The 22,702-nt window shown below is 38.3% G+C and overlaps 1 protein-coding gene across 6 annotated transcripts in view; it reads right to left on the bottom strand.

The window, feature by feature from the left end:
* The window catches only part of LOC131069486 (putative acyl-activating enzyme 19), a 349,361-nt gene that overhangs the window by 116,619 nt on the left and 210,040 nt on the right, over nt 1-22,702 (bottom strand). For all 6 annotated transcript variants that reach the window (XR_009112138.2, XM_058004939.2, XM_058004937.2 and 3 more), the window contains 2 exons: nt 6,336-6,420; nt 6,065-6,129 (listed from right to left, as the gene is read on the bottom strand). Coding sequence is in view for 5 of the 6 variants with exons in the window: in XM_058004939.2 (XP_057860922.2) it covers nt 6,065-6,129; nt 6,336-6,420 (150 nt within the window). In the remaining variant the exon portion in view is untranslated. The remainder of the gene's footprint in view (nt 1-6,064; nt 6,130-6,335; nt 6,421-22,702) is intronic.

Below are 22,702 nucleotides of genomic sequence, written 5' to 3'. Positions count from 1 at the left end.
AATAGCTGATAAATTCTCCCATGATTAGGAACCAGCCTGCTTGAATTTCTTTTTACACAGCTTATCCCTTATAATTCACCTCATTTTTGCTTGAAGATCTTCTCTCCTTTGGAGCCAATCAATGATTAATATCTCCCTTCAAGGTGGATCTGTAGGTACAAACCTAGAAGTTTTGAATCAACTTTGAAGTGAATTGCTTTTTATTTTTTATCGTTGAATCTTAGTGAAGTCCAAAACATGCCATGAATGTGAGAAGGGATGAAAGGTGTAACAACAAAGAGGATGTGGTGGCAAAGAGGATGGGGTGATGTTGTAAGGAAGTGCCACGGGGGAATAAGGTGGAAGGGTAGAGTGAGGTGGATGCTCTCCCTTTCAAAAATTTCTATTAAAAAAAAAGAACTTTTCTCTCATTCCAAAAATTCTGGTGGGGCCCATTTAATATCAAAGACAAAAAAAACATTTAAATTCCCCAAACCAGTGGTTGGTGGGTCCCAACAAGAGTCTTCAATAAAAAGTTAATTCAATTCTCCATTTTGAGTTTAAAGTGGCGCCCAAAAAGGTGATGAGAGGAATGTGAGGGAAGTGGTAAGGGAAGCTGCTACGTGGAGAAAGAGGGGAAATGGGATGTTGGAGGAAAGGGGGACATAGGGGATATAAATGATGGAAGTAGGAGATGAGTCGGGTTAGGAGGTATAAGAGGTAGTGGATGGAGTTAGGGAAGGTTAGGGAGTAAAATGTAATGGGAGGTATGAGGGGGTAATGAAAGGGTAGAGGGGTGTAGGTTATAATGGGATGAGGTTAGTAGATGAATATGTTAGGTGAAGGTGATAAAAGATAAAAAGATATAGAAGGTAAGGGATATGGAAGTGGAAAGGGTAGGGTGAAATGGTGATGGTAGGAAAGGGGAAGTGGAAAGCCGTCAAGATGGAGGGTTATGGAATGAAGAGAGAGATGAAAGGATGGAAGGGTGAATGGTGATGGCGAAGGCAAGGAATGGAAATGAGAGTGATCGGGGCCTGGGCACCCACGGGCAGTGTTGGGAGAAGTGGAAGTGATAAAATCTTGGCTGGGTAAAGGAAGTGTCGAACCTCAGTTCATCTTAAAGAGACAAACTTGATCAACTTTTGACCTCTTGACCCACTATACCTCTTCAATGCAAAGGTTCATAGCGAAAGACTCAACACTAACCTAGAACTAAGCTAAGAGGACTAATCCTAGAAAGCGAAAAGTAGGGGTCCCCATTTGCAATGGGGCGATGTGTGAAAACGTCACAACACAACCCTATGAAGCTATATTATTGGTGGCAATCCTTGCATTTTTGATTGGTAATGTGTATTGCTGTTTGAAATTGTCTCAACATCAAACCACCATCCAAACACAAAGATTAGTAAGGCTCTAAACAACAGTATGGTAAACTGAATATTGTCATCATCAGATGTTCATTCGATGCCATTATCTTCCTTTTCAAATGGGGATATCAAAGGTTATTTTGAATGCTATGTGAGTACTTGTGCATAACTACAACAGCAAACCCCATTATTGACTTATGCATGCAAAATATTTGGCATGATGCCTAAAAAGTGTTATAAATTATTGTCATTGAACGTGAAAGGGCAAGACTAAAATATTAGAGGTTAAATCGTGCACTATTATTGAGATTTTGTTGAACAAGGAGTTAATTAAATTGCAAAAACTAATGGTTGTTTACTTGCTGGCCAATCCGTGATCAGCACTCACAATGAAGGCATTAAATCTTTTGGCCGACCCTCCCTACATTGCTGCCCAGCTTAGAGGTTTTTAAATAGCTTTAAATGAATAACTTTACACTTATTTGTAAGGGCCAACCCATGCCCTATTATCATCAACAAGCCAAATTGTGGCCATTTAATTGCAGTTAAATTAATTTCAAAAGGAAAATGAAATATATTTGCAAGGGCTGACCTCTCTTGATAGAATCGCCCATCTTGGAAGAGTTACATCGCTTTGGCAAAGGGTTATGTTTGAGGAGATATAAAACATGGAAGAGGGAGGTGTACTTTGCAAGCAATTAATGAATATCTTTAGCATTTCATAGCAGATTTAAGAGCAGACAAATCAGACTTCAAAAGCACATTTTACGGAATGTTATGAGTAGAGTTCAAAGAAGTTCATGTGTAGACATAAGCTATTTTGAAGCAGACCTTAAAGGCAGATTTTGGATAAGTGGTAAGTGGATTTTTGAAGGTGATTTAAGACCGATCTAAGAAGAAATCACAAATAAAATATTATATTCTTCATTAGGAGGTGGGTGCCTTCCAATTAAGGAGATCGGGAGTTTGGTGCCTCTCATTAAAAGAGATTGGTGTTTCTTGTGGGTTGGTGCCCAGTTGTTAGGGATTGATTGCTCTTGTGGGTTGGTGCCTACAAAAGAAGCTTTCTTAATGAAGTAGGTTGGTGACTACAAGAGATCTATATAAGCAATATTTTGCTGTAGTTTTCTCCTGCAAGAATTTCCATCTAAATTGTATGTTCATCTTATTCCTTATTGTAGGAACCCCTACTGGTTCTGACTTAAATTTTCAGTTTTAAGCACTTAGGAATTTTGTCAAACACTTTGCAAACAACCCCTTTACTTGCTGTTTCTATGTTTCAGTCTGATAAAGATTGCTTGAAAAGATGTCAAATGTGATTTAAATGCTGTCAAATGGTTACTCAGATGTCTAGGCAAAGAACCATAATGCAAATGTAATTCTTTTTGTCTTTATGAATGCATATAGATGACCCACACTATGTAAATATGCACCTACAGCAACTAGACATTACTTCAAACAATTGGCATGCAATCTATTATGCTGTCTATGAAGATTATAACCATAGGCATTACATCAAACATTTATCATGCGACCTCTCCTTCCTTTCATTGATGTTCTACCTCATTACAATACTAGTATAGAATGAGTATATTGGCCTTACAATGATTTCCCAATGCTACACAAGTCCTCTTAAGGTCTGATATAACAATTCATTGCTTAGGAAACAACAGTACAATGCATGAAGTGACTATGAAAGAACCTGATTATGAAGCCTCCTCAATCAATGAAGGCCTGGCATCCCTAGCTCATGCAATGAGGACTCCTATATGCCAAATCGATGCACAAAGGTAGCTGCCCGATCTGCAAATAGATGAAGTCTAATATAAGAATCAATGGCTGTCAGTGCATTTCTGAAACCCACGATTTTCTCCTGAGTGAATATGAATATTTGTGCCACCAATGCCTCCAATAATCTGCTTGTTTGATTCCAAAATTCCACTATTCATCCAAATGTGAACTCCGTTTGAATTCACCAATCTTAAAGGAATGGGTTTCCATCCAGCCTTCACTAATTCCAAGGGTTTTCGTCCTTAGAATATCCAATCATTGATTTCCAGCAACCAAGGAGAAATAGTTTCAATATCCAATTCTCATAACTACCCTCAAAATGAAAGGATAGCCTTGCTTATATAGCTTCTTAAGTCGGTGAATATTTGTACTTTTAGCAATGTGGGATAAAACATTCTTTACTTTTAATTCCTCCTTATGCAACATATCATTAAGTCATTTAATCCTATAATGGCCCCACTCTTAATGACATTTTATAAAGTTAAATAATAACTTTATAATATAATCATTACCAAATAATATCATTAAATGCCATTATAATTTTAATATTTCATTAATTTCTCTGTCTCGTTTGAACCTAGAGGTCAACCATTGTTCCCGCTACGCATCCAACTGCCTTACTAAAAATAGTAAGGGTCCCTCTCAATCAAATACTTACTATAAATAGTGTGTGAAACAGAGTCAAACGAAGGCCAAACTGAACCAAACGAAGAGCAATCCTGAACACTTCTGACCTCCAAAATAGGAATAAGCCTCCTGCACTACCAACTAGGACCCTCTAACCGTCAGTCTTAGCTTACAAGGGCCAATAATAGGCTAATCCAATCATGAACGATCTCATCCCAAAAAGGGGATGTAATGTCCCTACTAGTTAGAGATCATTGTCCTGCAAAACAAATTGTTAGAACACAACAAAAATATATATACATAACTAATCTAATTTGCAATTAAAGTTCAATTACTTAATTAACACTACTTTCAATTCTTTAAAATAAAAAGGATACGAATGCCATACGAAGATATGTCCTTAGGCAGCTGTGAAGCTCGCCTTCTTGGAACCCATCTTGGTTCCAAGCCATCCAGGAAATCGAAGGTGAATTCGATTCCTGTCTTGGATGTAATTTCTTACACCCAAGCTATCCAGGAAATCGAAGGTTAATTCGATTCCTCTTCTTACACCCAAGCCATCCAGGAAATCGAAGGTTAATTCGATTCCTGTCTTGGGTGTAATTTCTTACACCCAAGCCATCCAAGGAAGACCATATGTCAATTCCTTGCCTTGGATGATGCATCTCATCATCCAAGTCCATCCGAGGGGATCGGCCAGATCCGTCTCTTCTTGGATGAACTTAGTCAACCAAGCCATATATATGCATATAGATATTCAGTATATACTGCCTACCAAGGATTATCATAATCCCTCCATTAGGCTAAGGGAATTTCTTCCCTATAGCCTCCATCATATAATCACATTAATATTACATTTTATAATTCATTACTGTTTTCCATTCCATAATTTACGTCTTCATTTACATATTCTTTAATCTTTATATTCTACATAGATTCCTATCTTTATTGCTACATTCATATAAGTAATCATTAGAGATATATGTATTCATAAAAATGCATTAATATATATGTGTGTGTGTGTGGCACACATGTCCACACACATATATACCTTAAGACTTCTTAACCCCTCTTACCTGTACGCGGATTGTAGCTTGCGGTTGGAATTCGCACTGTAGATGTCGCCTGCAGATTGGGAGGCATACCACAAAGAACACAAATGTTACTTCTTGTAACTTGATAACAATTCTGATCTGATCTTATCAATGGTGATTTCACTAGATGCTTTTGATTCCTTCCCTTTATATCTCTCAATTTGAGGGAGAGGTCACACCTCTTCATCATGTATGCCCTTTGGCAAGAGACACACCCTTTCACCATTATCACCCTTTGAAAGAGTGCAACTCTTCATTATTTCTACCATTTGAAAGGGACACAACCATTCATAATCAAATCTGCACTTATTATTTAAATCAGATATGCACTTCTCATTACCAAATTATCCCCCCCTCAAATGAGGTTTTCTTCTCCCTTTTATATATCATTGTTGAGGGAGTCACAACTTTTCCTTTCATGTCTTTTGACTTTTCATTAACTTAATTAATTTTTAATTAATCATATTTAATTATATCATTTTATATTTTAATTTTATTATTATCATTTATTATTAAATTCTATTTCAAAGTGGGGATATTATTATAATTTATTATTAAATTCTATTTCAAAGTGGGGATATTATTATCATTTATTATTAAATTCTATTTCAAAGTGGGGATATCACAGGGGACATTACACTTATTGCTAGATCTTGCATGTGTGTTATTATTGTGGATGAATATGTATCAAAATAGTACTGCTGTGGTTGATTAGAAAAAGTAATAAATTGTTGTTATACTGAGTGCTCTTCAAGTTCAAATAGTAAATAACTGGAAGGTAATAAAGAGAATAAATTTGGAAGCAAACTAGGGGTAGCATCTTACATAGCATTATCTTATGATTAGTATTCAAGAACATTGATGTCTATATCTAAAGCACAATAAAAGTAGCAAAATAAGCTCACCCATTTTTACTGACAATTATTTACCAGTCACTTCATGGAATTGTTATTGCATGCAGCATCTTTGATTTCTACAAACCTCCCATGGCCAAAGATATTTTTTGTTATGGCATTAAATAATTTATAAACATAAGTAACTTAAAAATACCAAGTGATTGGTGTTTAGGAAATCAGCAACTAAGAATTGACAAAAAAGATTTTTAGCATCCTCTACGTCCAAGTTCAACATATCAAAATCTATTTCTTTTAGGTATATCTACTATAACTTTTTAAGTCTCTAAATGGAAGTAAAATGACACACCTGCCAAACACATTTGCCAAAGGTGGACAAGGCAATTATATTTCCATTCACCATGCTACAAATCACTGGCAGCCATCATCAAAATATTTACAAGTGTTATTGCATCTCAATAAGAGAATGTAATTATGAGAACACATTAAACATTGAATATAACACATTTGATTTTCAAGTTAAATACATGCACTTATTTGACAATTCCAAATATTAAAAATATCCCAACTTCAAAGTAATAAGATAAAAGTAATCTTTCGAAAAGTAGAATAAATAATACCATAACCGGTGCAAGAATCCACAGCAAGTGATCCAAAAATTGGAGCATGAGATTCATACAACCAAGAAATACTGATTGAAAATCCCTGTTTAATCAATACAATAATATGCATTATATCCACGATGACACTTTGATAGAAAATAAATCTCAATTCAATATTTAAAACAATTTACTACACAGTTGAAGATAAACTCAAAAGAAAATATGTAATGTCCCCTTTTTAAGCAGCAGCATTATTTGTATGATTAGCCTATTGACTTTGGTCCTTGTAGGCTAGCATGGTAATTAAGGGACCCTTCTGAGGGTGTTCTATGGCTCTTCAGCAGACCTTTTGGTGCTTATCTCAGTATTCTTCATCTTAGCGTTCCAATTTATTTGTGGTATGCCTTCCTGAGATCATTCAGGGCTCTTTGCCACACATTATTTTTAGTAAGTCACTTGGACGTTTGGATCGTACTTACTATTTATAGTAAGTCACAAGTTGATCAATGGGCATCATGGCTATATCTAGAAAGTTGACAGGATTAGTCTCATAGTTTAATGATTTAATTTGATTTATTATATTCTTATCAAGTATTTACTTTAATATTTATTAATTATATTAAATGACTTTACGAGAAAGGGGTCGTAAGGGGTTAAAACTTAAAAGAGTTAAATATATTAGTCTCATAAAGTGATTAATTAAGAACCATAAAGGGGATGCCAGCTATGGAGTTTTAAGACATCAAAAGAAATTAATTTAAAATGATTAAAAAGTGATGAGGGACATGAGCTTTTGGGGAGATATAAAAAAAATCATTTGAGAGTTTTTTCATATACTTGTGTTTGCAAATTTCATATGCAGAGCTGAAGCAAGGGTTTGCTAATTTGTGAAAGCCATAGATTTTTGAGGATGAAATCCCTCAAAAAGAACAGTGTTTGCAAATGTGAAAGATCACCAAGAGCGCTCAATTTGATAATCTCATTTAGAGGTTATAATTGTTCTTCATTAAATTCAATTCATCAAACCTAATTCAATCAGATTTTCAACAGATTGAAAGAGAGCAGATTGAAAGGTTTAAATTGCAGATTAGACGCATTGGAGGTTCACCATTGTTGGTTGTACCATCTCCAAATCAGGCTGTACCTTTCATAACGCCAATGTGGGGTTTGGGAATGCAATTTCAGATCATATTCAGAACCTAAATCAGGCTGTACCAGTCTTCACTGGTAGCTGTCCTTTAGTCAGCAAATTCATCTTTCTAGGTGGACGTTTGGGGTGTTGTGTTTCTTGCTGAGGCGTGGACTGGGGTATGTTCAATATTTAAATTTGATGCAAATAATAATTGTGGGTTTGGTGAAGTTATTTATCTTTTAGTACTAAGAGTTGTTTAATTTCATTTTCCAGCATTCATTTCCATTATATGCAAAAATATAAAAAAAAATCAGAAATTGAAGAAACAAAAAAATTAGAAAAGACAAACTTCAGAAAAACAAATATCAAAATCAGGGTGGGACATTTCGGTGGCATCACAGCGAGTTTTTCCTACCAGCCTGCTGGGTAGTGGTCACTTGTTGCATTTCACCAGTTGCATAACAAAGTTGGAAAGATGTGTATAGCTGATAAGTCAATATCTAAGATGATGCAAGAACTCTCTAATCTAATGAAGGATCTAGACGTTAAAGAGTACCTTAAAACAATGACAAATCCAAACTTAAGGAAGGGTTTGAAAATAAGATGTTAGCACTAAAGACAAATGATGGAATAGCTGCTATGATACAAAAGAACTATGTAGTAGAGCCTCAAGATGATTCAATTGACTTGCATGCAACTACCATGGATAAGGCTTCCCATGATAGAAATGACATAACAATAGCCTTGAATACACCTGTAGAGCTATCCAACGAAGTTGGTGACAGTTGTACAAAGTTTTCATAGTTAAATTCCTTAACACACTTTCAAATGACAGGTCTGTTGAAGGAAGTAAGGATGAAGTCCTCAAAATAGCTAACCATGATGATACTTTATCTCATTACAGTGACGGTCTCATAGATGGCTTCTGGCTTGACTACCAGACCGAGCTTATTGAGGATGGCATTGGTGGCATTGATATAACAAATCTGATTTGTCATCACATGAGGCTGATTTTAAGAATGGAGACTTTCAGATTGGTCCACTTGAGATTTCAGAAACAGAGTATGTTGAAATTGAGGAAGATCCACCTAGAGAACTTTTTTATGAAGAAGATAATGTCATTAATCATGAGGAATGTATGGAAGAGTTTCCGAATGGTTTATTTGAAGGAAAAACAACAACTAATGGGGAGCTAGATAAGCCTATTTTTTTAGAACAAATTAAAAAAGCCATAAGGCCTTGGGATCTAGGTGGTTTGACACCGAAATGCTTACAGGGACAAGCGATGGGATCTTTTGATGATTCATTGCTTGACTTTATTGCTAACAAACCTTCTATTCAAGTTAAGCATTGGAAGGGTTAGAAACGGAGCTGATTTTGAAAATCGTGCCATTGAAGACAAACAAAAAAACTTGATCTTTAATGAGAAAAGTCACCTTGCTGATTTTAATCAAGGACCTAAAGAGTTGCAAGTCTTGAAGGAGACAGAGAAACTTCTCTATCAGCACAAATAGAGCTTATCTTATAGTATGCAGCAATATAAAGATTCCCTATCAAGACAATCTGCAACTACATCACAAAGCAAGAATGAAAGAGAATCACTTTATGCATCTGCAAGTGAAATATTCAAAAATCTCTATGATGAGTTTTTTAGGTAAGCTGAATCAGAAGTTGATGCTGAAAAGAGGGAATCTTGTGATGATCATAATGCTGTCACACCATGCCTACAAGAAGATTCTAAGGTTTCAAGTGATGAGATTATTGATGGAGATAATGTTCATTCAAATGAAGAGGAATTAGAAATTCTTTAGGTGGTAGCTCAAATAACTTAAATGAATTTGATCATAAATTTATGGCATTAAAAAGTATTAAAATTCAATGTGTGGTTTCAACTTTCAAATGACAAGGTAGTACAAGCACTAACAAGAATTGATAGCACTCACATAGCCATTGATGACCTAATACGTGAGACCATAGATGAAAAACTCACTTGAAAATCACAAGCCACGCGAGTACTTGCGAGCCCTAATCCAATGCAAGCCACTCATCTATATACTCAATGACAAGTTTTTGCCTAACTTGTACTGAGTAAAACCCTTAAAAATTGCAAGAAAATTGCATGAAAACAGTGAAAAAATTGGCAGAAACGTTAACCCTAACAAATGTAAGACATATTTACAGGTTTCTAGCCATGACAAAGGGAAGATAAAGATGTGATTAATAGGACAGCATGGGAAGGACAACATAGGAAGGATGACACGATTAGGGCATGAATCGATCTAATTTGTATTTTGAATTGTATGCAATTGTTTGTCACCACTTCACAGGCACAAAAATAATACATACCATATTGAAATGTGGTGACCACAAAACTATAAATTATTAAATATAATTAATGCTCCAAAAATATGATAGTCGGTTTAAAACTATAAATGACTAAATATAAATAATGCTATAAATTATTTACAGCGCATTTGTAGTTTTGAATTATATTTACATTCAATTCGGTGTATATGTATGTTTTCTAAGAATATTTTAAGAAATTATATATTTTCAAATGTTCAATAACTTTGTCGAGTTATTGATAAATTTTTGCTAAGTTTTTTGGTGGGTCCCCAGTTTTTAAACAATTTGGGCCAACCATATCACTACTGAGTCCGAGTTTTTCAACTATGGGTAAGACCCAAAAGGAGGAAAGACAAAGAGGTCTCCAAAGTGGGATATTTCATGTACAATTGTAACCTATCAAATAGGCAATTGAAATGATAAAGGCTGATTACTTACATTTGCTCAAGGATAGAGATCAAGCTACCAAGATAGTCGAATAAAAGGATAAGGAAATTGATGATCTTTGCTTACAATTGTGTTCGGCACATGTTTCATCATCCAAGATAGACACTCAATCATCTTTGTAGAGAGTATATTGAGAGTTGACTTGCACAACTAAAGGTGCAAGGGTGCAAATGAGGTGGTGACGTGCACAACTTCATCCAAGAGTAGGTTTAAAGGATAGGGTTGCACAAAATTACGAGTGCATTTGAGAAGTAGGCATGCCCAAGTTGCACAAGTAAATGTTAAAGCGCACTATGACCTTGGGTATGCACAAAGTAGTACAAGCATAAGGGCCCTTTAATCTACACTCAGCCATTTTTGAATGATCATCTTGAGGTAGGGTTTGACATTAGTGCATAACTTACCCCCCTGGACCTTGCACAAATTTATACATGAAATGAGGGGTTTGACTCCAGACAGACAAATTTTGAGTTCCCTCTCCTCAATTACCCACCTAAGCCCTGCACAATGCAGACTTGAAATCTTACTAACCCTAAGACATTATGCTTGCGATTCCTGACAGAATTACTAGAAACATTACCACTTCTCACACTTGACAACTTTGACAAGATTTGGCAATTTTAGCAATTTCGACAACTTTGCAATATGGACAACATTTGCAACTTCCCTCAATCCTCAATCCTTACACTCACAAAACATACTCCCCTCTCACAAGAAAAGGCTAAAGACTACAAAACTACTGCCAATCTTGAAGACAACCTAACTAAAACCAAAGCTAGAAAGCAAAAAAGTGGGGTTCCCCATTTGCAATGGTGTGTGGTAACATCACAACATCTAGCATTAATTTGAATAAATCTTCCTGAACATTTCAAAGATAAAGACTCAATCCAAACCTAGAACCTCTAGATAATTCAACACAACCTATCAAGGGACTAGGAAACATACTCAAATGGAAAGAAGAATCCCAAACTAGATCAAGGCATCTCATCTTTGATTACCCAGGTGTGTGCAATTGTTTCATTCCAACTCATAAGACCATTATGACTCCTAGAATCCACCGTGACGAGCTATGTGAGTAGTCCAAAATTCAAAAGATTCCTGGATAGAACCTCGCCGCCAGTGAGCGTCCATAGCCTTGACAAGTTTATCACTGTAATCTCACAAATATTGCTCTATTTCCAACCAGGCGTCCATAGCCCCAATGGAGTTACTCGTATGTTCACAAAGCCAAAAACCTTGATATTTCTTTCTTTTCTTTTTTTTCTCATTGATACAACCTTTTTTTTTACACTTTCTTTTAATTAACTTCACAGTTTGGCTCATAAGCAGTGAAGCTTATAATGGGTTTGCGAAATACAATGGTGTTGAAGTAGGAATTTAGATTTTTCACTAACCATGACTTCACCTAAGAAACCACAATGACTTAGAGCAATTGATTAATGGTAAAATATAATAATCACAAGATATCAGTGTCAAGACACAATAAGTGATTCCCTTCCAGGTCGAGTACAAATCCTAACTAAATGATCAAATTAAAGAAAAATAACCACGGATTCTAAAGCACTTCATAAGTGGTTATCTAGGGAATGGACCAAACATAAAATCAAAATTGTGCCAATGTATGTGAAAACAACATAACACCTTTCTCACAAATTAAGCTATCACAAAGGAAACTAAACTAAGCAAACTAAAACTAAAGAAAACAAACCAAATGACTTGACCTCTTGAGCCACCTAACAATCTTGAGCCAAATGACTCAAGGCAAATTGACAACCAGGCTCACTCAAAACAACTGAACTAAAACACACAGAAAAAAAGAAAACCAACCCTAAGATATGTACAAGACTCCTCAAACGAACAAGACTCAAAAGACCCAAATATGATCATGGCCTCACATGATTTCTCAAAAGGTTCAAAAAAGCATGGCAAGAGTGATAGTTCGTAAGTTTTGCAAACTCATCCTTGAACTCGAAGAAGCAAGCTCTCACAATGCATCTCTCATACTGAAGCAAAATCTCATACAAAATTAGCAGTTGTGGCGATTCATCAAGTCCATGGTCAATCCGAACACAAGTTGTTTTTCCAAAAACCCCAAAATCAAATTCATAACTTTCAAAATTAAGAACAGGGAAAAAGACAACTTTGTTTGCTTCATCTTCGAACGAGGATTCTTATGTGATATTTACCAACACATCGTATGATGATAGATCGGTGTCAGGATGTCGCAATTGGTGATGTATCGTTCCTCTCACATCAACTCGCTCTTCTTGAGACCTTGTTGGAAGTACACTTAGTGCCGATTTGAATTGCTCTGCATGGTTTGCTCACGTGGTGACATCTTGTTTGTCATTTTGCATAAACCATGCTTCTTTGTGCAATTCTATAAGCATATTCTCAAAAACTAGGGGTTCCCTTATAGATTGATCTTCAAAAACTTTCTTTAGTTGTTCTTCATATACAATTTTTGATGCTAGCACCACCTCGAATTGCCCTTCGTTCTCTAGCTCTTCTACAATGCTCACTCGATCATTCTCTCCAATGATGCATGAAAATTATCCACTTAGAACAACTTGCAACTCTTCAGTCGAATCCTCCTCAACTTGAACATCTCCCATTGTTTCCTCAACTTCCTTGGGTGCAAGGTTGCCCTCAATTGTGATGCCTTGATCACTAGATTCATTGGTCCTATCTTCTTGCAATTGACCTCCTTCACCTTCGGATGACGTAATACGTTATTCTTTAGTTCTTCTATACTCCTCACCTACAAGATATGCCTTCCAAATCTTGTCGGTGATACATTCAACTAATAACTTTGGCAGTCCAAACTGGTATCTAACTTAATTGATAACCTCTTGACACAATGAACAAGTAAATTTTGAGCTGGTTCGTTGTAAATCCTCCACCACCAAGGTAGCATTATACTCTCCAAACCTAATTCGTCATCAAGACATAATTGATTTTCAATCATCCCTCTAAACTTTGTGAGTGCGTCATTATTTTTGGAAACATTGAATTTGTCTAATTCTGTGAACACCTCCAGCTTGGGGATTTCCCAAAAAAAAAATCCCTTGTAATGTTGACTCCAGCCTTGACAAGAATGTCAAGAAATGCATTTCATCATGCTCATCTGTATCATGGATTCTACATTTCCATGATGTTGCAAATTCGAACAAATTTCGTAGGTGTAGTTGCGCATTCAAAGTCCACCAAAGCTGAAGAATATTAACTTGTTGATCCCCTTGGCCATGCAAAAGATGAAACGGCCCATCCATTGAGAAATCTGTTTTTATTTTTATGGATTTTTCAAATTTTTACTTTTTTTTGGATTTTTTCAACTTGAAAGAGATCTACATATCTCAAATGTAGCTTGAAATCTCATTATGATTCCTAACTCATGATCTGAAATTCATTCGTAGCACTCCCTCTAGCACCAATTTTGTTGATGTGGTTTTTAGCACACCTCAAACACAAAACAAAATACTAAGTATTCTATAATCTCTTCAACAAATAAACCTCATATGCTAAAGAATATGATCAAACAAGACAACTTCATGGTTTACAATGCGAATAATTGACTTTAAGTTTTGGATAGACTCAATGTTTGATGTGATCTTCCTGGTAATCACAAAGGGAATTATGCTTCCGAACATAGCTAGAATGTGGAATTTTACTGATTAACTTGGAAAAATAAAGGATAAAAGGCAAAGGGTAAGAATGTAGGAAATGATTGTTGATGGATGACAGCTAACCAAACTTTGCTTCGCCATGAGGAATGATTTTCATAACACTTGTGCGCACCAACACTATGAACAATGAGCATAAAGTAATTGAAGTTAAGCTTTGAGATAAGTTCATTCTAGCCATACATTGCAATTTGCAATCAAGAAATTCCAAATGGTATGAACATTAGGCTTAACCATTCATCAACAATAAGCTATTTCATTCATCTAATCAACAAATAAAACTTGAGAAGTAGAGACCATGCAAAATGTTGAAACAACACAAAGTCCACCATATCTTCCATGAAAATATTATGTTGATTCCAGCAAGCCTTGGCAACAATCTCCTTTCCTCCTACTCTATTGCTACTTCTAATCTCTTCTACTCCTAACTATTGTCAATTCTTCCATTAACCTTTACAAATGAGAAGTTTGATCTTTATACAGAGGTGTCATTACATTTGAATGGCTCTAATGGATTCAAGATCAACAGTCGAGATTACATGATAAAACCCTAATTAGGGTTAGTTACAACTAGCTCCTTGGCCAATGATAAAATTACATCATTTCGACACACATCCTTCCTTGAATATGAACCTATGAGAGATGAGGTTAGGTGCAATGAATAATATTTGATGCAGTGCCATGTGTCACTTGCTCCTTCGCGGGATGAGTCAGGTTCATTGAACTTGGATGTGCTACCTTGTCATGACTTGATTGGGTTGATGATGAGAGAAGAGCCACAAAACTAAAACCTATGATGAAGGTAAGGAAACATACACAGCATACATAAGTTGAAGGAAGGCAAGAATGGTGATTTCAATTCATTACAAGGCCAATGGCCAACTTACAGCTGCAAAAATGCAAGATAAATACAAGAGAAGTGAAAGAGAATAGAATAGCTCAAGCCGGCAGGGAAAGAACCCTTTACAATGAGGCTTAACAACCTTTATATAGAAAATTGGTTACAAGAGTGATCATGACCCTTGTGTGTGCAAGGAAATGTCAATTTGGGAGTGCAGGGAAGTGCATGCACCTGACTTTCTATACATGCAAGCAACCTCGCCATACCCTGAAAATGCAACCCTGAGAAGGGTAGATTGATGAACATTCCAAAGTCAGAGAATGCAAACATGACATAAGTTACCACAACAAGCATAGCCCTGTACCTCTCGATGGAAATTCTGCCAAAATCATTAAATGCACCATTGTAGCTCCACAAAAGAAGGTGCACAAGTCACAAGAGTCGTTGGAACATTTAAAGCTTTAAGTGTTGATCACACATCCGGAAGTGTTGCAAGCCGGAAGGAAGTCAGAAGACTTCGGAAACCCGGTTTACCAAAGTGGGGAAGACTAAGGAAGGAACTTCGAAACCTCGGGGTTTCAGAGTTCCAAGAAAGAGAGGAGACAAGGGAAGGAAATTCAGAACCTCAGGGTTCTGAAGTTCAGAAGAACTGGAGAGAATGCAAGAAAGGAACTTCGAAACCTCAGGATTATGGAGTTCCGGGGAATTGGAAAAAGGCAAGGAGGGGGCTTCGGAACCACAGGGTTCCCGAGTTTCGGGAAAGAGGAAGGCAAGCAAAGGACAGGAACTTCGGAACCTCGGGGTTTCGGAGTTCCGAGGAACAGAAGAAGAGACACGGAAAGGAAAAGGCTAAGGAAAGGAACTTCGGAACCACAACGTTCCGGAGTTCTGGGGAAGGGAAGGGGAGGCAGCAAGGGACTTCGGAACCTTGGGGTTTCAGAGTTCCGAGAAAAGAAAAGGGCAAGGGAAAGGAACCTCGGGGTTCCGGAGTTCCGAGGAACTAGAGAGAAAAGGAAGCAAAGGAAGGAACTTCAGAACCTCAGGGTTTCGGAGTTCTGGGGAACTAGAGAGCAAAGGAAGGAACTTCAAAACCTCCGGGTTCCGGAGTTCCGGGGAACTAGAGAGCAAAGGAAGGAACTTCGGAACCTTGAGGTTCCGGAGTTCCGGGGAAGAGAGAAAAGGCTAAGGAAGGAACTTCCTCCAGACAAGACAACACTTCACACTTCATAATTCCACTTCTTTTCACTTTGATCAACAAGGGTAGTGTTGGTCCATGGATCGTATCTCTGATCGGTTCTCACTGATGAACCAAGGGTGTCATAAAATCATAACATTTTTGGTGATTTCTGCGTGATGCTTGCCTGCTAAGCATTAAGTCCGGAAGCCTTGAACATCCATTGGGCACTGAGTCACAACTGCAAGAAAGAAGAAAACCCTCTCCTCTATAACCCGCAGAGGATCAAGATCAGCCATTTTGAAGGGGAACAGCCTGTGCTCGTGCACTTCTTGGAAAACAAGAAACCTAACTAATATTTACATTGTTACAATAAGAGGCAACTGATACTTTTGCCTCTGTCAAAGAGGAACCTTTTGAAGGAGTTGATCCCCCTCATACCATTGTTACATTCACCAACTAGTTGTAATGGTTGAAATCTCTTGTATGCATGCATTAGATCACGCATACTACTCATGTGGTGAAAGAACACTTTGCCATTCACCTTGCCACCATAGGGAAGCCATAGAAAATAGCCACCTGAGACATCCGGAGATGCATGAAGCATACACATAGTAGCAAGAGGGAAGTTTTTTATGAGTTGGCTAGCATCAAAAGAACTACTCCTTGCGAAAGAGAAGGCATCTCTATTATACAAGGGGCATCCTTTTTTTCACAATAGCCGACCGCATTTTGGTGTGAGTTGAAACCAAAGGAAAAGGCCTCGAACTCGCATGGTGATGAAAAGTATACCATATCCCTGTCTTGGCTTGCACAAGGGGGCTCTTCAGGCACATCAAATTGGAAACTTTGAAGCTTGGGTATATTGTCAAGTTGAGCAACCAAAAGACTGTAGGCATGACCAACATGTTGCTCAATGTCATCAAACTTGGTATGTTGGTCCCAAGTGAAACATTCAAGCTCAGGCACATCATCCCTAATGCCAAAAGAAACATCTTCACCTTGAATGAAGACTTCATATTCAACGTCATCACTTTCAGGTACAGGGGAGAACCAGCATACATCATATTCACATGTGCTGATATCCAACTCATCAGCACAAATCTCAGGTTTATGAGACACCTCAAAAGAATAACTAAAATCTTCAGATTGTCTCTTTGTTTTTGTTTCCTCCTCTCGGCAACATAATGCAACAACCTCAAGTTCATGACACAATCCTTCTACCATGCAATCTGCAGAAAAAACATTACACACTTTGCCCTCCTCAACACTAGCTTGTTGCTCTAGAGCTACCATCGAGGGAGGTGTAGACATATCCTTCTCTTCATGATCAATAAAGAAAGGAAGATTGTCAAATGAGAGGACAGTATCCTCTTTTCCTTCACATTCTTGTTCAATGACCTGTTGCTGCAACTGATTATTCTCAATATCCTCCTGCAGCATCGCTGATTCTTCCTCCTTTAGAGCATATGAAGACTTACCAATGGCTGATTGAACCCCTTCCTCATGATGAGGATGGGAACCATCTGTCCTCCATACAATAGGTTCGCCCTTAAAAAGGGAGATAGCATCAGGAAAGGGCCTGGGTGGTGGGGTGTTTTGCAAAAGGCATTGAGGAGAAGGCTCTTGTATAACAACAGCTAGAGCTCCCTTGAAACTTGGAATTTTAAAACTAGGGGGGTTAGTTGAAGGCTTGGAAGGTCTCCTCTGCCTAAAGCTTGGGATTTCAAACTTAGGAACCCTAGGAGCAGAAACCTCCTCCTGTATGAGCCGCATCTCTGTGGCTGCTAGTTGCTCGATTTCTTTCTTCCTAGCAGAGGCAAGCTGCCTTGCAAAGAAATCCTTATGTTGTCTTTGGGATCCCATCTGTTGTTGCTGAAGCTAAGCCCGATAAGCAAGCTAATCCTGCTGCAAATCCCACTCCTGTTGCCTCTTCAACTCCTCCAACTACTTGGAGAGATCAAGCAACACACTTTTGAGTTCTGCAATTTGCCTCTTTTCATCATCTTGGGGCTGGTTGGGCTGACAAGAAGGTTGAGCAGGGGTGGGTGGGTGGCAAGCATTAGGAAAGTACCCGCCTGCTGCTGAAGTGAAGTTAATTGGGTTGAAACTAGGAGCAGTCCTAGTTCGGTCCTGTTGGTAAGGAGGGGGAAAATGGCCGGCATTCTCATAGAATGGGGGTGAATAGAAGTTACACCCATCATATGAACTCATATTAAAACATTTGAAAGAGATGGAGCTTGTTTAAAAAAATGCTTAAACAAGGAGACGGACCCTCTCAACCAGCAACTGATAACATAGCACAGATCCACCAAATGATTGTAGAGTCGCCAGGTGCTTGAAAGATGTTGCCTCCAAAGGCTTGATGAACTGAAGAACCCACTAAATCTTCAGTTGGCTTGGCTTAGGACTGCATGACTTCGGAACCTCGGGGTTCTGGAGTTGAGGACTTAGGCACTTCGAAACCAGGGGGTTCCAGAGTTCTGGAGTTGGTGACTTGGGAACCTGGGTGTTCCGGGGTCCAAGAGTTAGGAACTAGTCACGAACAAGAAACTGGACTTGTTGAGCAAAGTCGCCAAGTGCTTGAGAGATGACTGCCTCTAAAGGCTGAGACACTAAGACCAGCACTGAATCCTTAGCATGTATGTCAAAATTAAGTCCCATCGGGCATGCCAAAAAATGCTATCACAAAAGCTTGCACCTTTGCTGAGCTATCAACTCAGCAACCTTGTGAAACATGGAAACAACCCCTAAGTGTGGGACCTTGCACAAGGGGGTTGAATCTCCAGAGAAGGTCATCTTCCTTCTCAAACCAGGTGCAGGTGTTGAACCAACTCAACACTTCAAAACTTATTCCTAAGCCTATCCTAACAACTTGTAGAGGAAAAGGGAAGAGAGAAATGCTTAAAATAAAAGGAGGTGATGCACCTAGAAGAGATTGTTTCTCTCCCTACCCGAAATGACACAAAGAATCAACTGAAATACCCAGGAGATGCAAAAACTTCAGTTGTATAAGTGACCCCGATGCATGTATGGAGGTTAGAATTCACTGAATGTCAAGAGGGGAGAAGGTTTCCCACAAGCCACACTCAGAAATAAATTAACACAGCATATATGAGAAAAGAGCCACAAAACATACACCTATGATGAAGGTAAGGAAGCATACACAGCATACATAAGTTGAAGGAAGGCAAGAATGGTGATTTCAATTCATTACAAGGCCAATGGCCAACTTATAGTTGCAAAAATGCAAGATAAATACAAGAGAAGTGAAAGAGCATAGAATAGCTCAAGGCAGCAGGGAGAGAAACCTTTACAATGAAGCTTAACAGCCTTTATAGAGAAAATTGGTTACAAGAGTGATCATGACCCTTGTCTGTGGAGGGAAATGTCAGTCTGGGAGTGTAGGGAAGTGCATGCACCTGACTTTCTGTACATGCAAGTAACCTAGCCATACCCTGAAAATGCAACCCTGAGAAGGGTAGATTGACTGACATTCCAAAGTCGGAGCATTCAGACATGACATAAGTTACCACAACAAGCATGGCCCTGTATCTCTCTTGATGGAAATCCTGCCAAAATCATTAAATGCACCCTTGTAGCTCCACAAAAGAAGGTGCACAAGTCACAAGAGTCGTAGAACCAATTAAAGCTTTGAGTGTTGATCACGCCATCCGTAAATGTTGCAAGCCGGAAGGAAGTCGGAAGACTTCGAAAACTCGGTTTCCCAAAGTGGAGAAGACTAAGGAAGGAACTTCGGAACCTCGGGGTTCCGAAAATCCGGGAAAGAGAGAAGGAGACAAGGGAAGGAACTTCGGAACCTCAGGGTTCCGTAGCTCAGAAGAACTAGAGAGAAGGCAAGAAAGGAACTTCGGAACCTTGGGGTTCCGGAGTTCCGGGGAATTGGAAAAAGGCAAGGAGGGAACTCCGAAACCACGGGGTACTGGAGTTTCGGTAAAGAGGAAGGGAAGCAAAGGAAAGGAACTTCGGAACCTTGAGGTTTCGGAGTTCTGGAGAATAGAAGAAGAGACACGGAAAGGAAAAGGCTAAGGAAAGGAACTTCGGAACCACGAGGTTCCGGAGTTCCGGGGAAGGGAAGGAGAGGCAGCAAGGGACTTCGGAACCTTGGGGTTCCGGAGTTCTGGGAAAAGAAAAGGGCAAGGGAAAGGAGCCTCGGGGTTCCGGAGTTCCTGGGAAGTAGAGAGAAGAGGAAGCAAAGGAAGGAAATTCGAAACCTCAAGGTTCCGGAGTTCCAGGGAACTAGAGAGCAAAGGACGGAACTTCGAAACCTCGGGGTTTGGGAGTTCCGGGGAAGAGAGAAATGGCTAAGGAAGGAACTTCCTCCTGACAAGACAACACTTCACACTTCATAATTCCATTGCTTTTTACTTTGATCAACTGGGGCAGTGCCAGTCCATGGATCGTATCTCTGATTGGTTCTCACTGATGGACCAAGGGTGTCATAAAATGACAACAATTAACACCAATGAAAATATTGTGGAAGAGGACGGTCCAGCTAATAGAACAAGAGATAATATGTTGTATGTCAAAGGAAAAATATCCAAGAATGAAGAGAAAAACTAAGGGGAGGTCACCTTCACTAACAAACTAAAATTCCTATATAGAGAATGACAGTCGATCAATGGGCTAAAGAAGTTGGCTCACCAATAACTTGTCTTTTTGTTTTGGTCCTTTGATATTCTAGTGTTGTTTTTGTTTTTCTTCTAATGGTCTTTTAAGCAATCTCAATTTTGTTTCCTTATTGATGTAATGCTTGGTAGTCTCGCCCCTTGTGAGACTCTCTTCTCTTGCCTTTCTGGTTTCTCTTTGTAATGGGTTTGGGTCCTTTCGCATGTTTTACTAATATCAAAAACTAAAAAGCATGTGAGTCAAACTCATCAGCCCATATGTAATGAGTAGCAGTTCACATGAACCCATCTCTCATGAGAATTAATGGTCCACTTAGCACTCAATATATCTAGCTGATCCTCATAGGATGAAAGCATCGGGATTTCCCAAGAGGTCTCCCATTCCATACCACTCTTACTCAAGCATACTTAACCATGGAGTTTCCCCCAAGATCAATCCTACTTCTATGTAGGGTCCCTAGCTCCAAAGGAACAAGTTCAAGTAACTGGTATCAACTAGGTTGAACCTAAGTCTGATGCAAACTGTAAGCTTGATCCAAGAGCTAAGGGTTCTCTATTTGCTATTGTATCTAAGCTACAAGTAAATAGTACAACATATTTAATTTTTAAATACAAAGTAATAGCATATAAAATCATCAAATATTATTGAGATTAAGCAATTTTTTGGCAAGTTTGCTATTGGAGATTCTAGGGTTGTTGACAAATCCTCAAGTTTCGAAATGCTGAATTTTGCAACTTCTAGTTGATGAAGAGTTATAAATCAGGTTCAAATCACCAAGATTATATGGTGATTTGTTAGTAGACTATAATTTTCGTCATTCGGTGAGTTTCAACAATCACAAGGGCTATATACAGCACATAGGAAGAAGATTGAGAGGTTATCATTTCCATCATTCTTCATCCAAGGGGCTTCAAGATCAATGGTCTTTTTGTTTTCAAAAAAGAATGTGAATATGAGCATGCCTTAATACTAATTGCAGATTTGTTTGAAATCGGTTTCCCTATCTTCATCATGGTGCCTTAGTTTTTTAATCAAGGTTCATCAAGTAGCCATGCTTCTAGGATCATTGTTGACAAAACCAACGATTTTAGGACAATAAATTTTGCAAGTTTTAGGTGCTAAAGAGGAATAAATATGATTCAAATCACCAAGATCGTCTACTGACTTGCTAATAGACACTAGAGAGTATATGTTGTGACCTATTTCACACATCGGCCCATTGCAAATAGGGACCCCTTGTTTTCTTTTTAGGGTCTTGTCTTAGGTCTGCAAGTTTCATAAGTCTTTATTTTCGAGAGTTTAGAGTTAGAGTTTTTGAGGAGTCATCCGAGTCAAATGGAGAATTATTTCCCAGATCAGTATCTAGACATCGCCAAAGCACTCAGAAGGCCCAAAGGATGAAGATCACAATTGCTTTGAGTCAATTTTGACACCTTCCTATTTTTAAAGAATGCCGCTTTTTTGTTTTTTTGCTTTTTTTATTTTTGGCACTTTGGGACCAATCAGAGAAGCAGCTTTTTGGATCGCTTTTGTGCTTTTTGCTTTTTTCTTCTTTTTTGAAAGTAAGATTAGGGTTTGGTTCTTTAGGTCGTGGCATCAGTGCCCATGTCTTCAAAATCAAAAATTTTTGTCTCTAAGTGTAAAAAGCAAGGTAAAACCCTAATCTAGGGTTTTGTTCTAGATGATCCGGATATGAACATGGTTGATCAAAACTGGACATGGCAGAGGAAGAGGTAAAGTTAGGAAATGTCTTGTGAGCTCCCAAGTCCACCATGGTTGATTGCATACACACAAGCCAATGGAGGTATGAACTTCGCCTAAACATGAGAGGAGATGGCTGATGAAAGGTGAAGTCCGCCTTGTCCAATGGTCTTCCAAGTTTGCCCTAGCCTATGAACCTTCAAAGTCCACCATGTGCTAAGAAAGCTTGAAGTTTGCCCAAGGTATAAGAGGTAAATGGAAAAGGTAACACAAAGTCTGCCCAAAGCATGAGGGACATGGCTAAACATTTGTCAAGTCCGCCCTTGCTTGGTGGTCTACAAAGTCCACCTATGTCTTAGAAGCCATCAAGTTCCCCCATGTACAAATAAAGTTGGTAAACAAGCAGCAAAC

This window comes from Cryptomeria japonica, chromosome 11 (genome assembly GCF_030272615.1).
Source record: "Cryptomeria japonica chromosome 11, Sugi_1.0, whole genome shotgun sequence".
NCBI classification, from domain to species: domain Eukaryota; kingdom Viridiplantae; phylum Streptophyta; class Pinopsida; order Cupressales; family Cupressaceae; genus Cryptomeria; species Cryptomeria japonica.
Note: the sequence above shows the minus strand (reverse complement) of the source record. Positions and strands in the feature narration are given on the sequence as shown.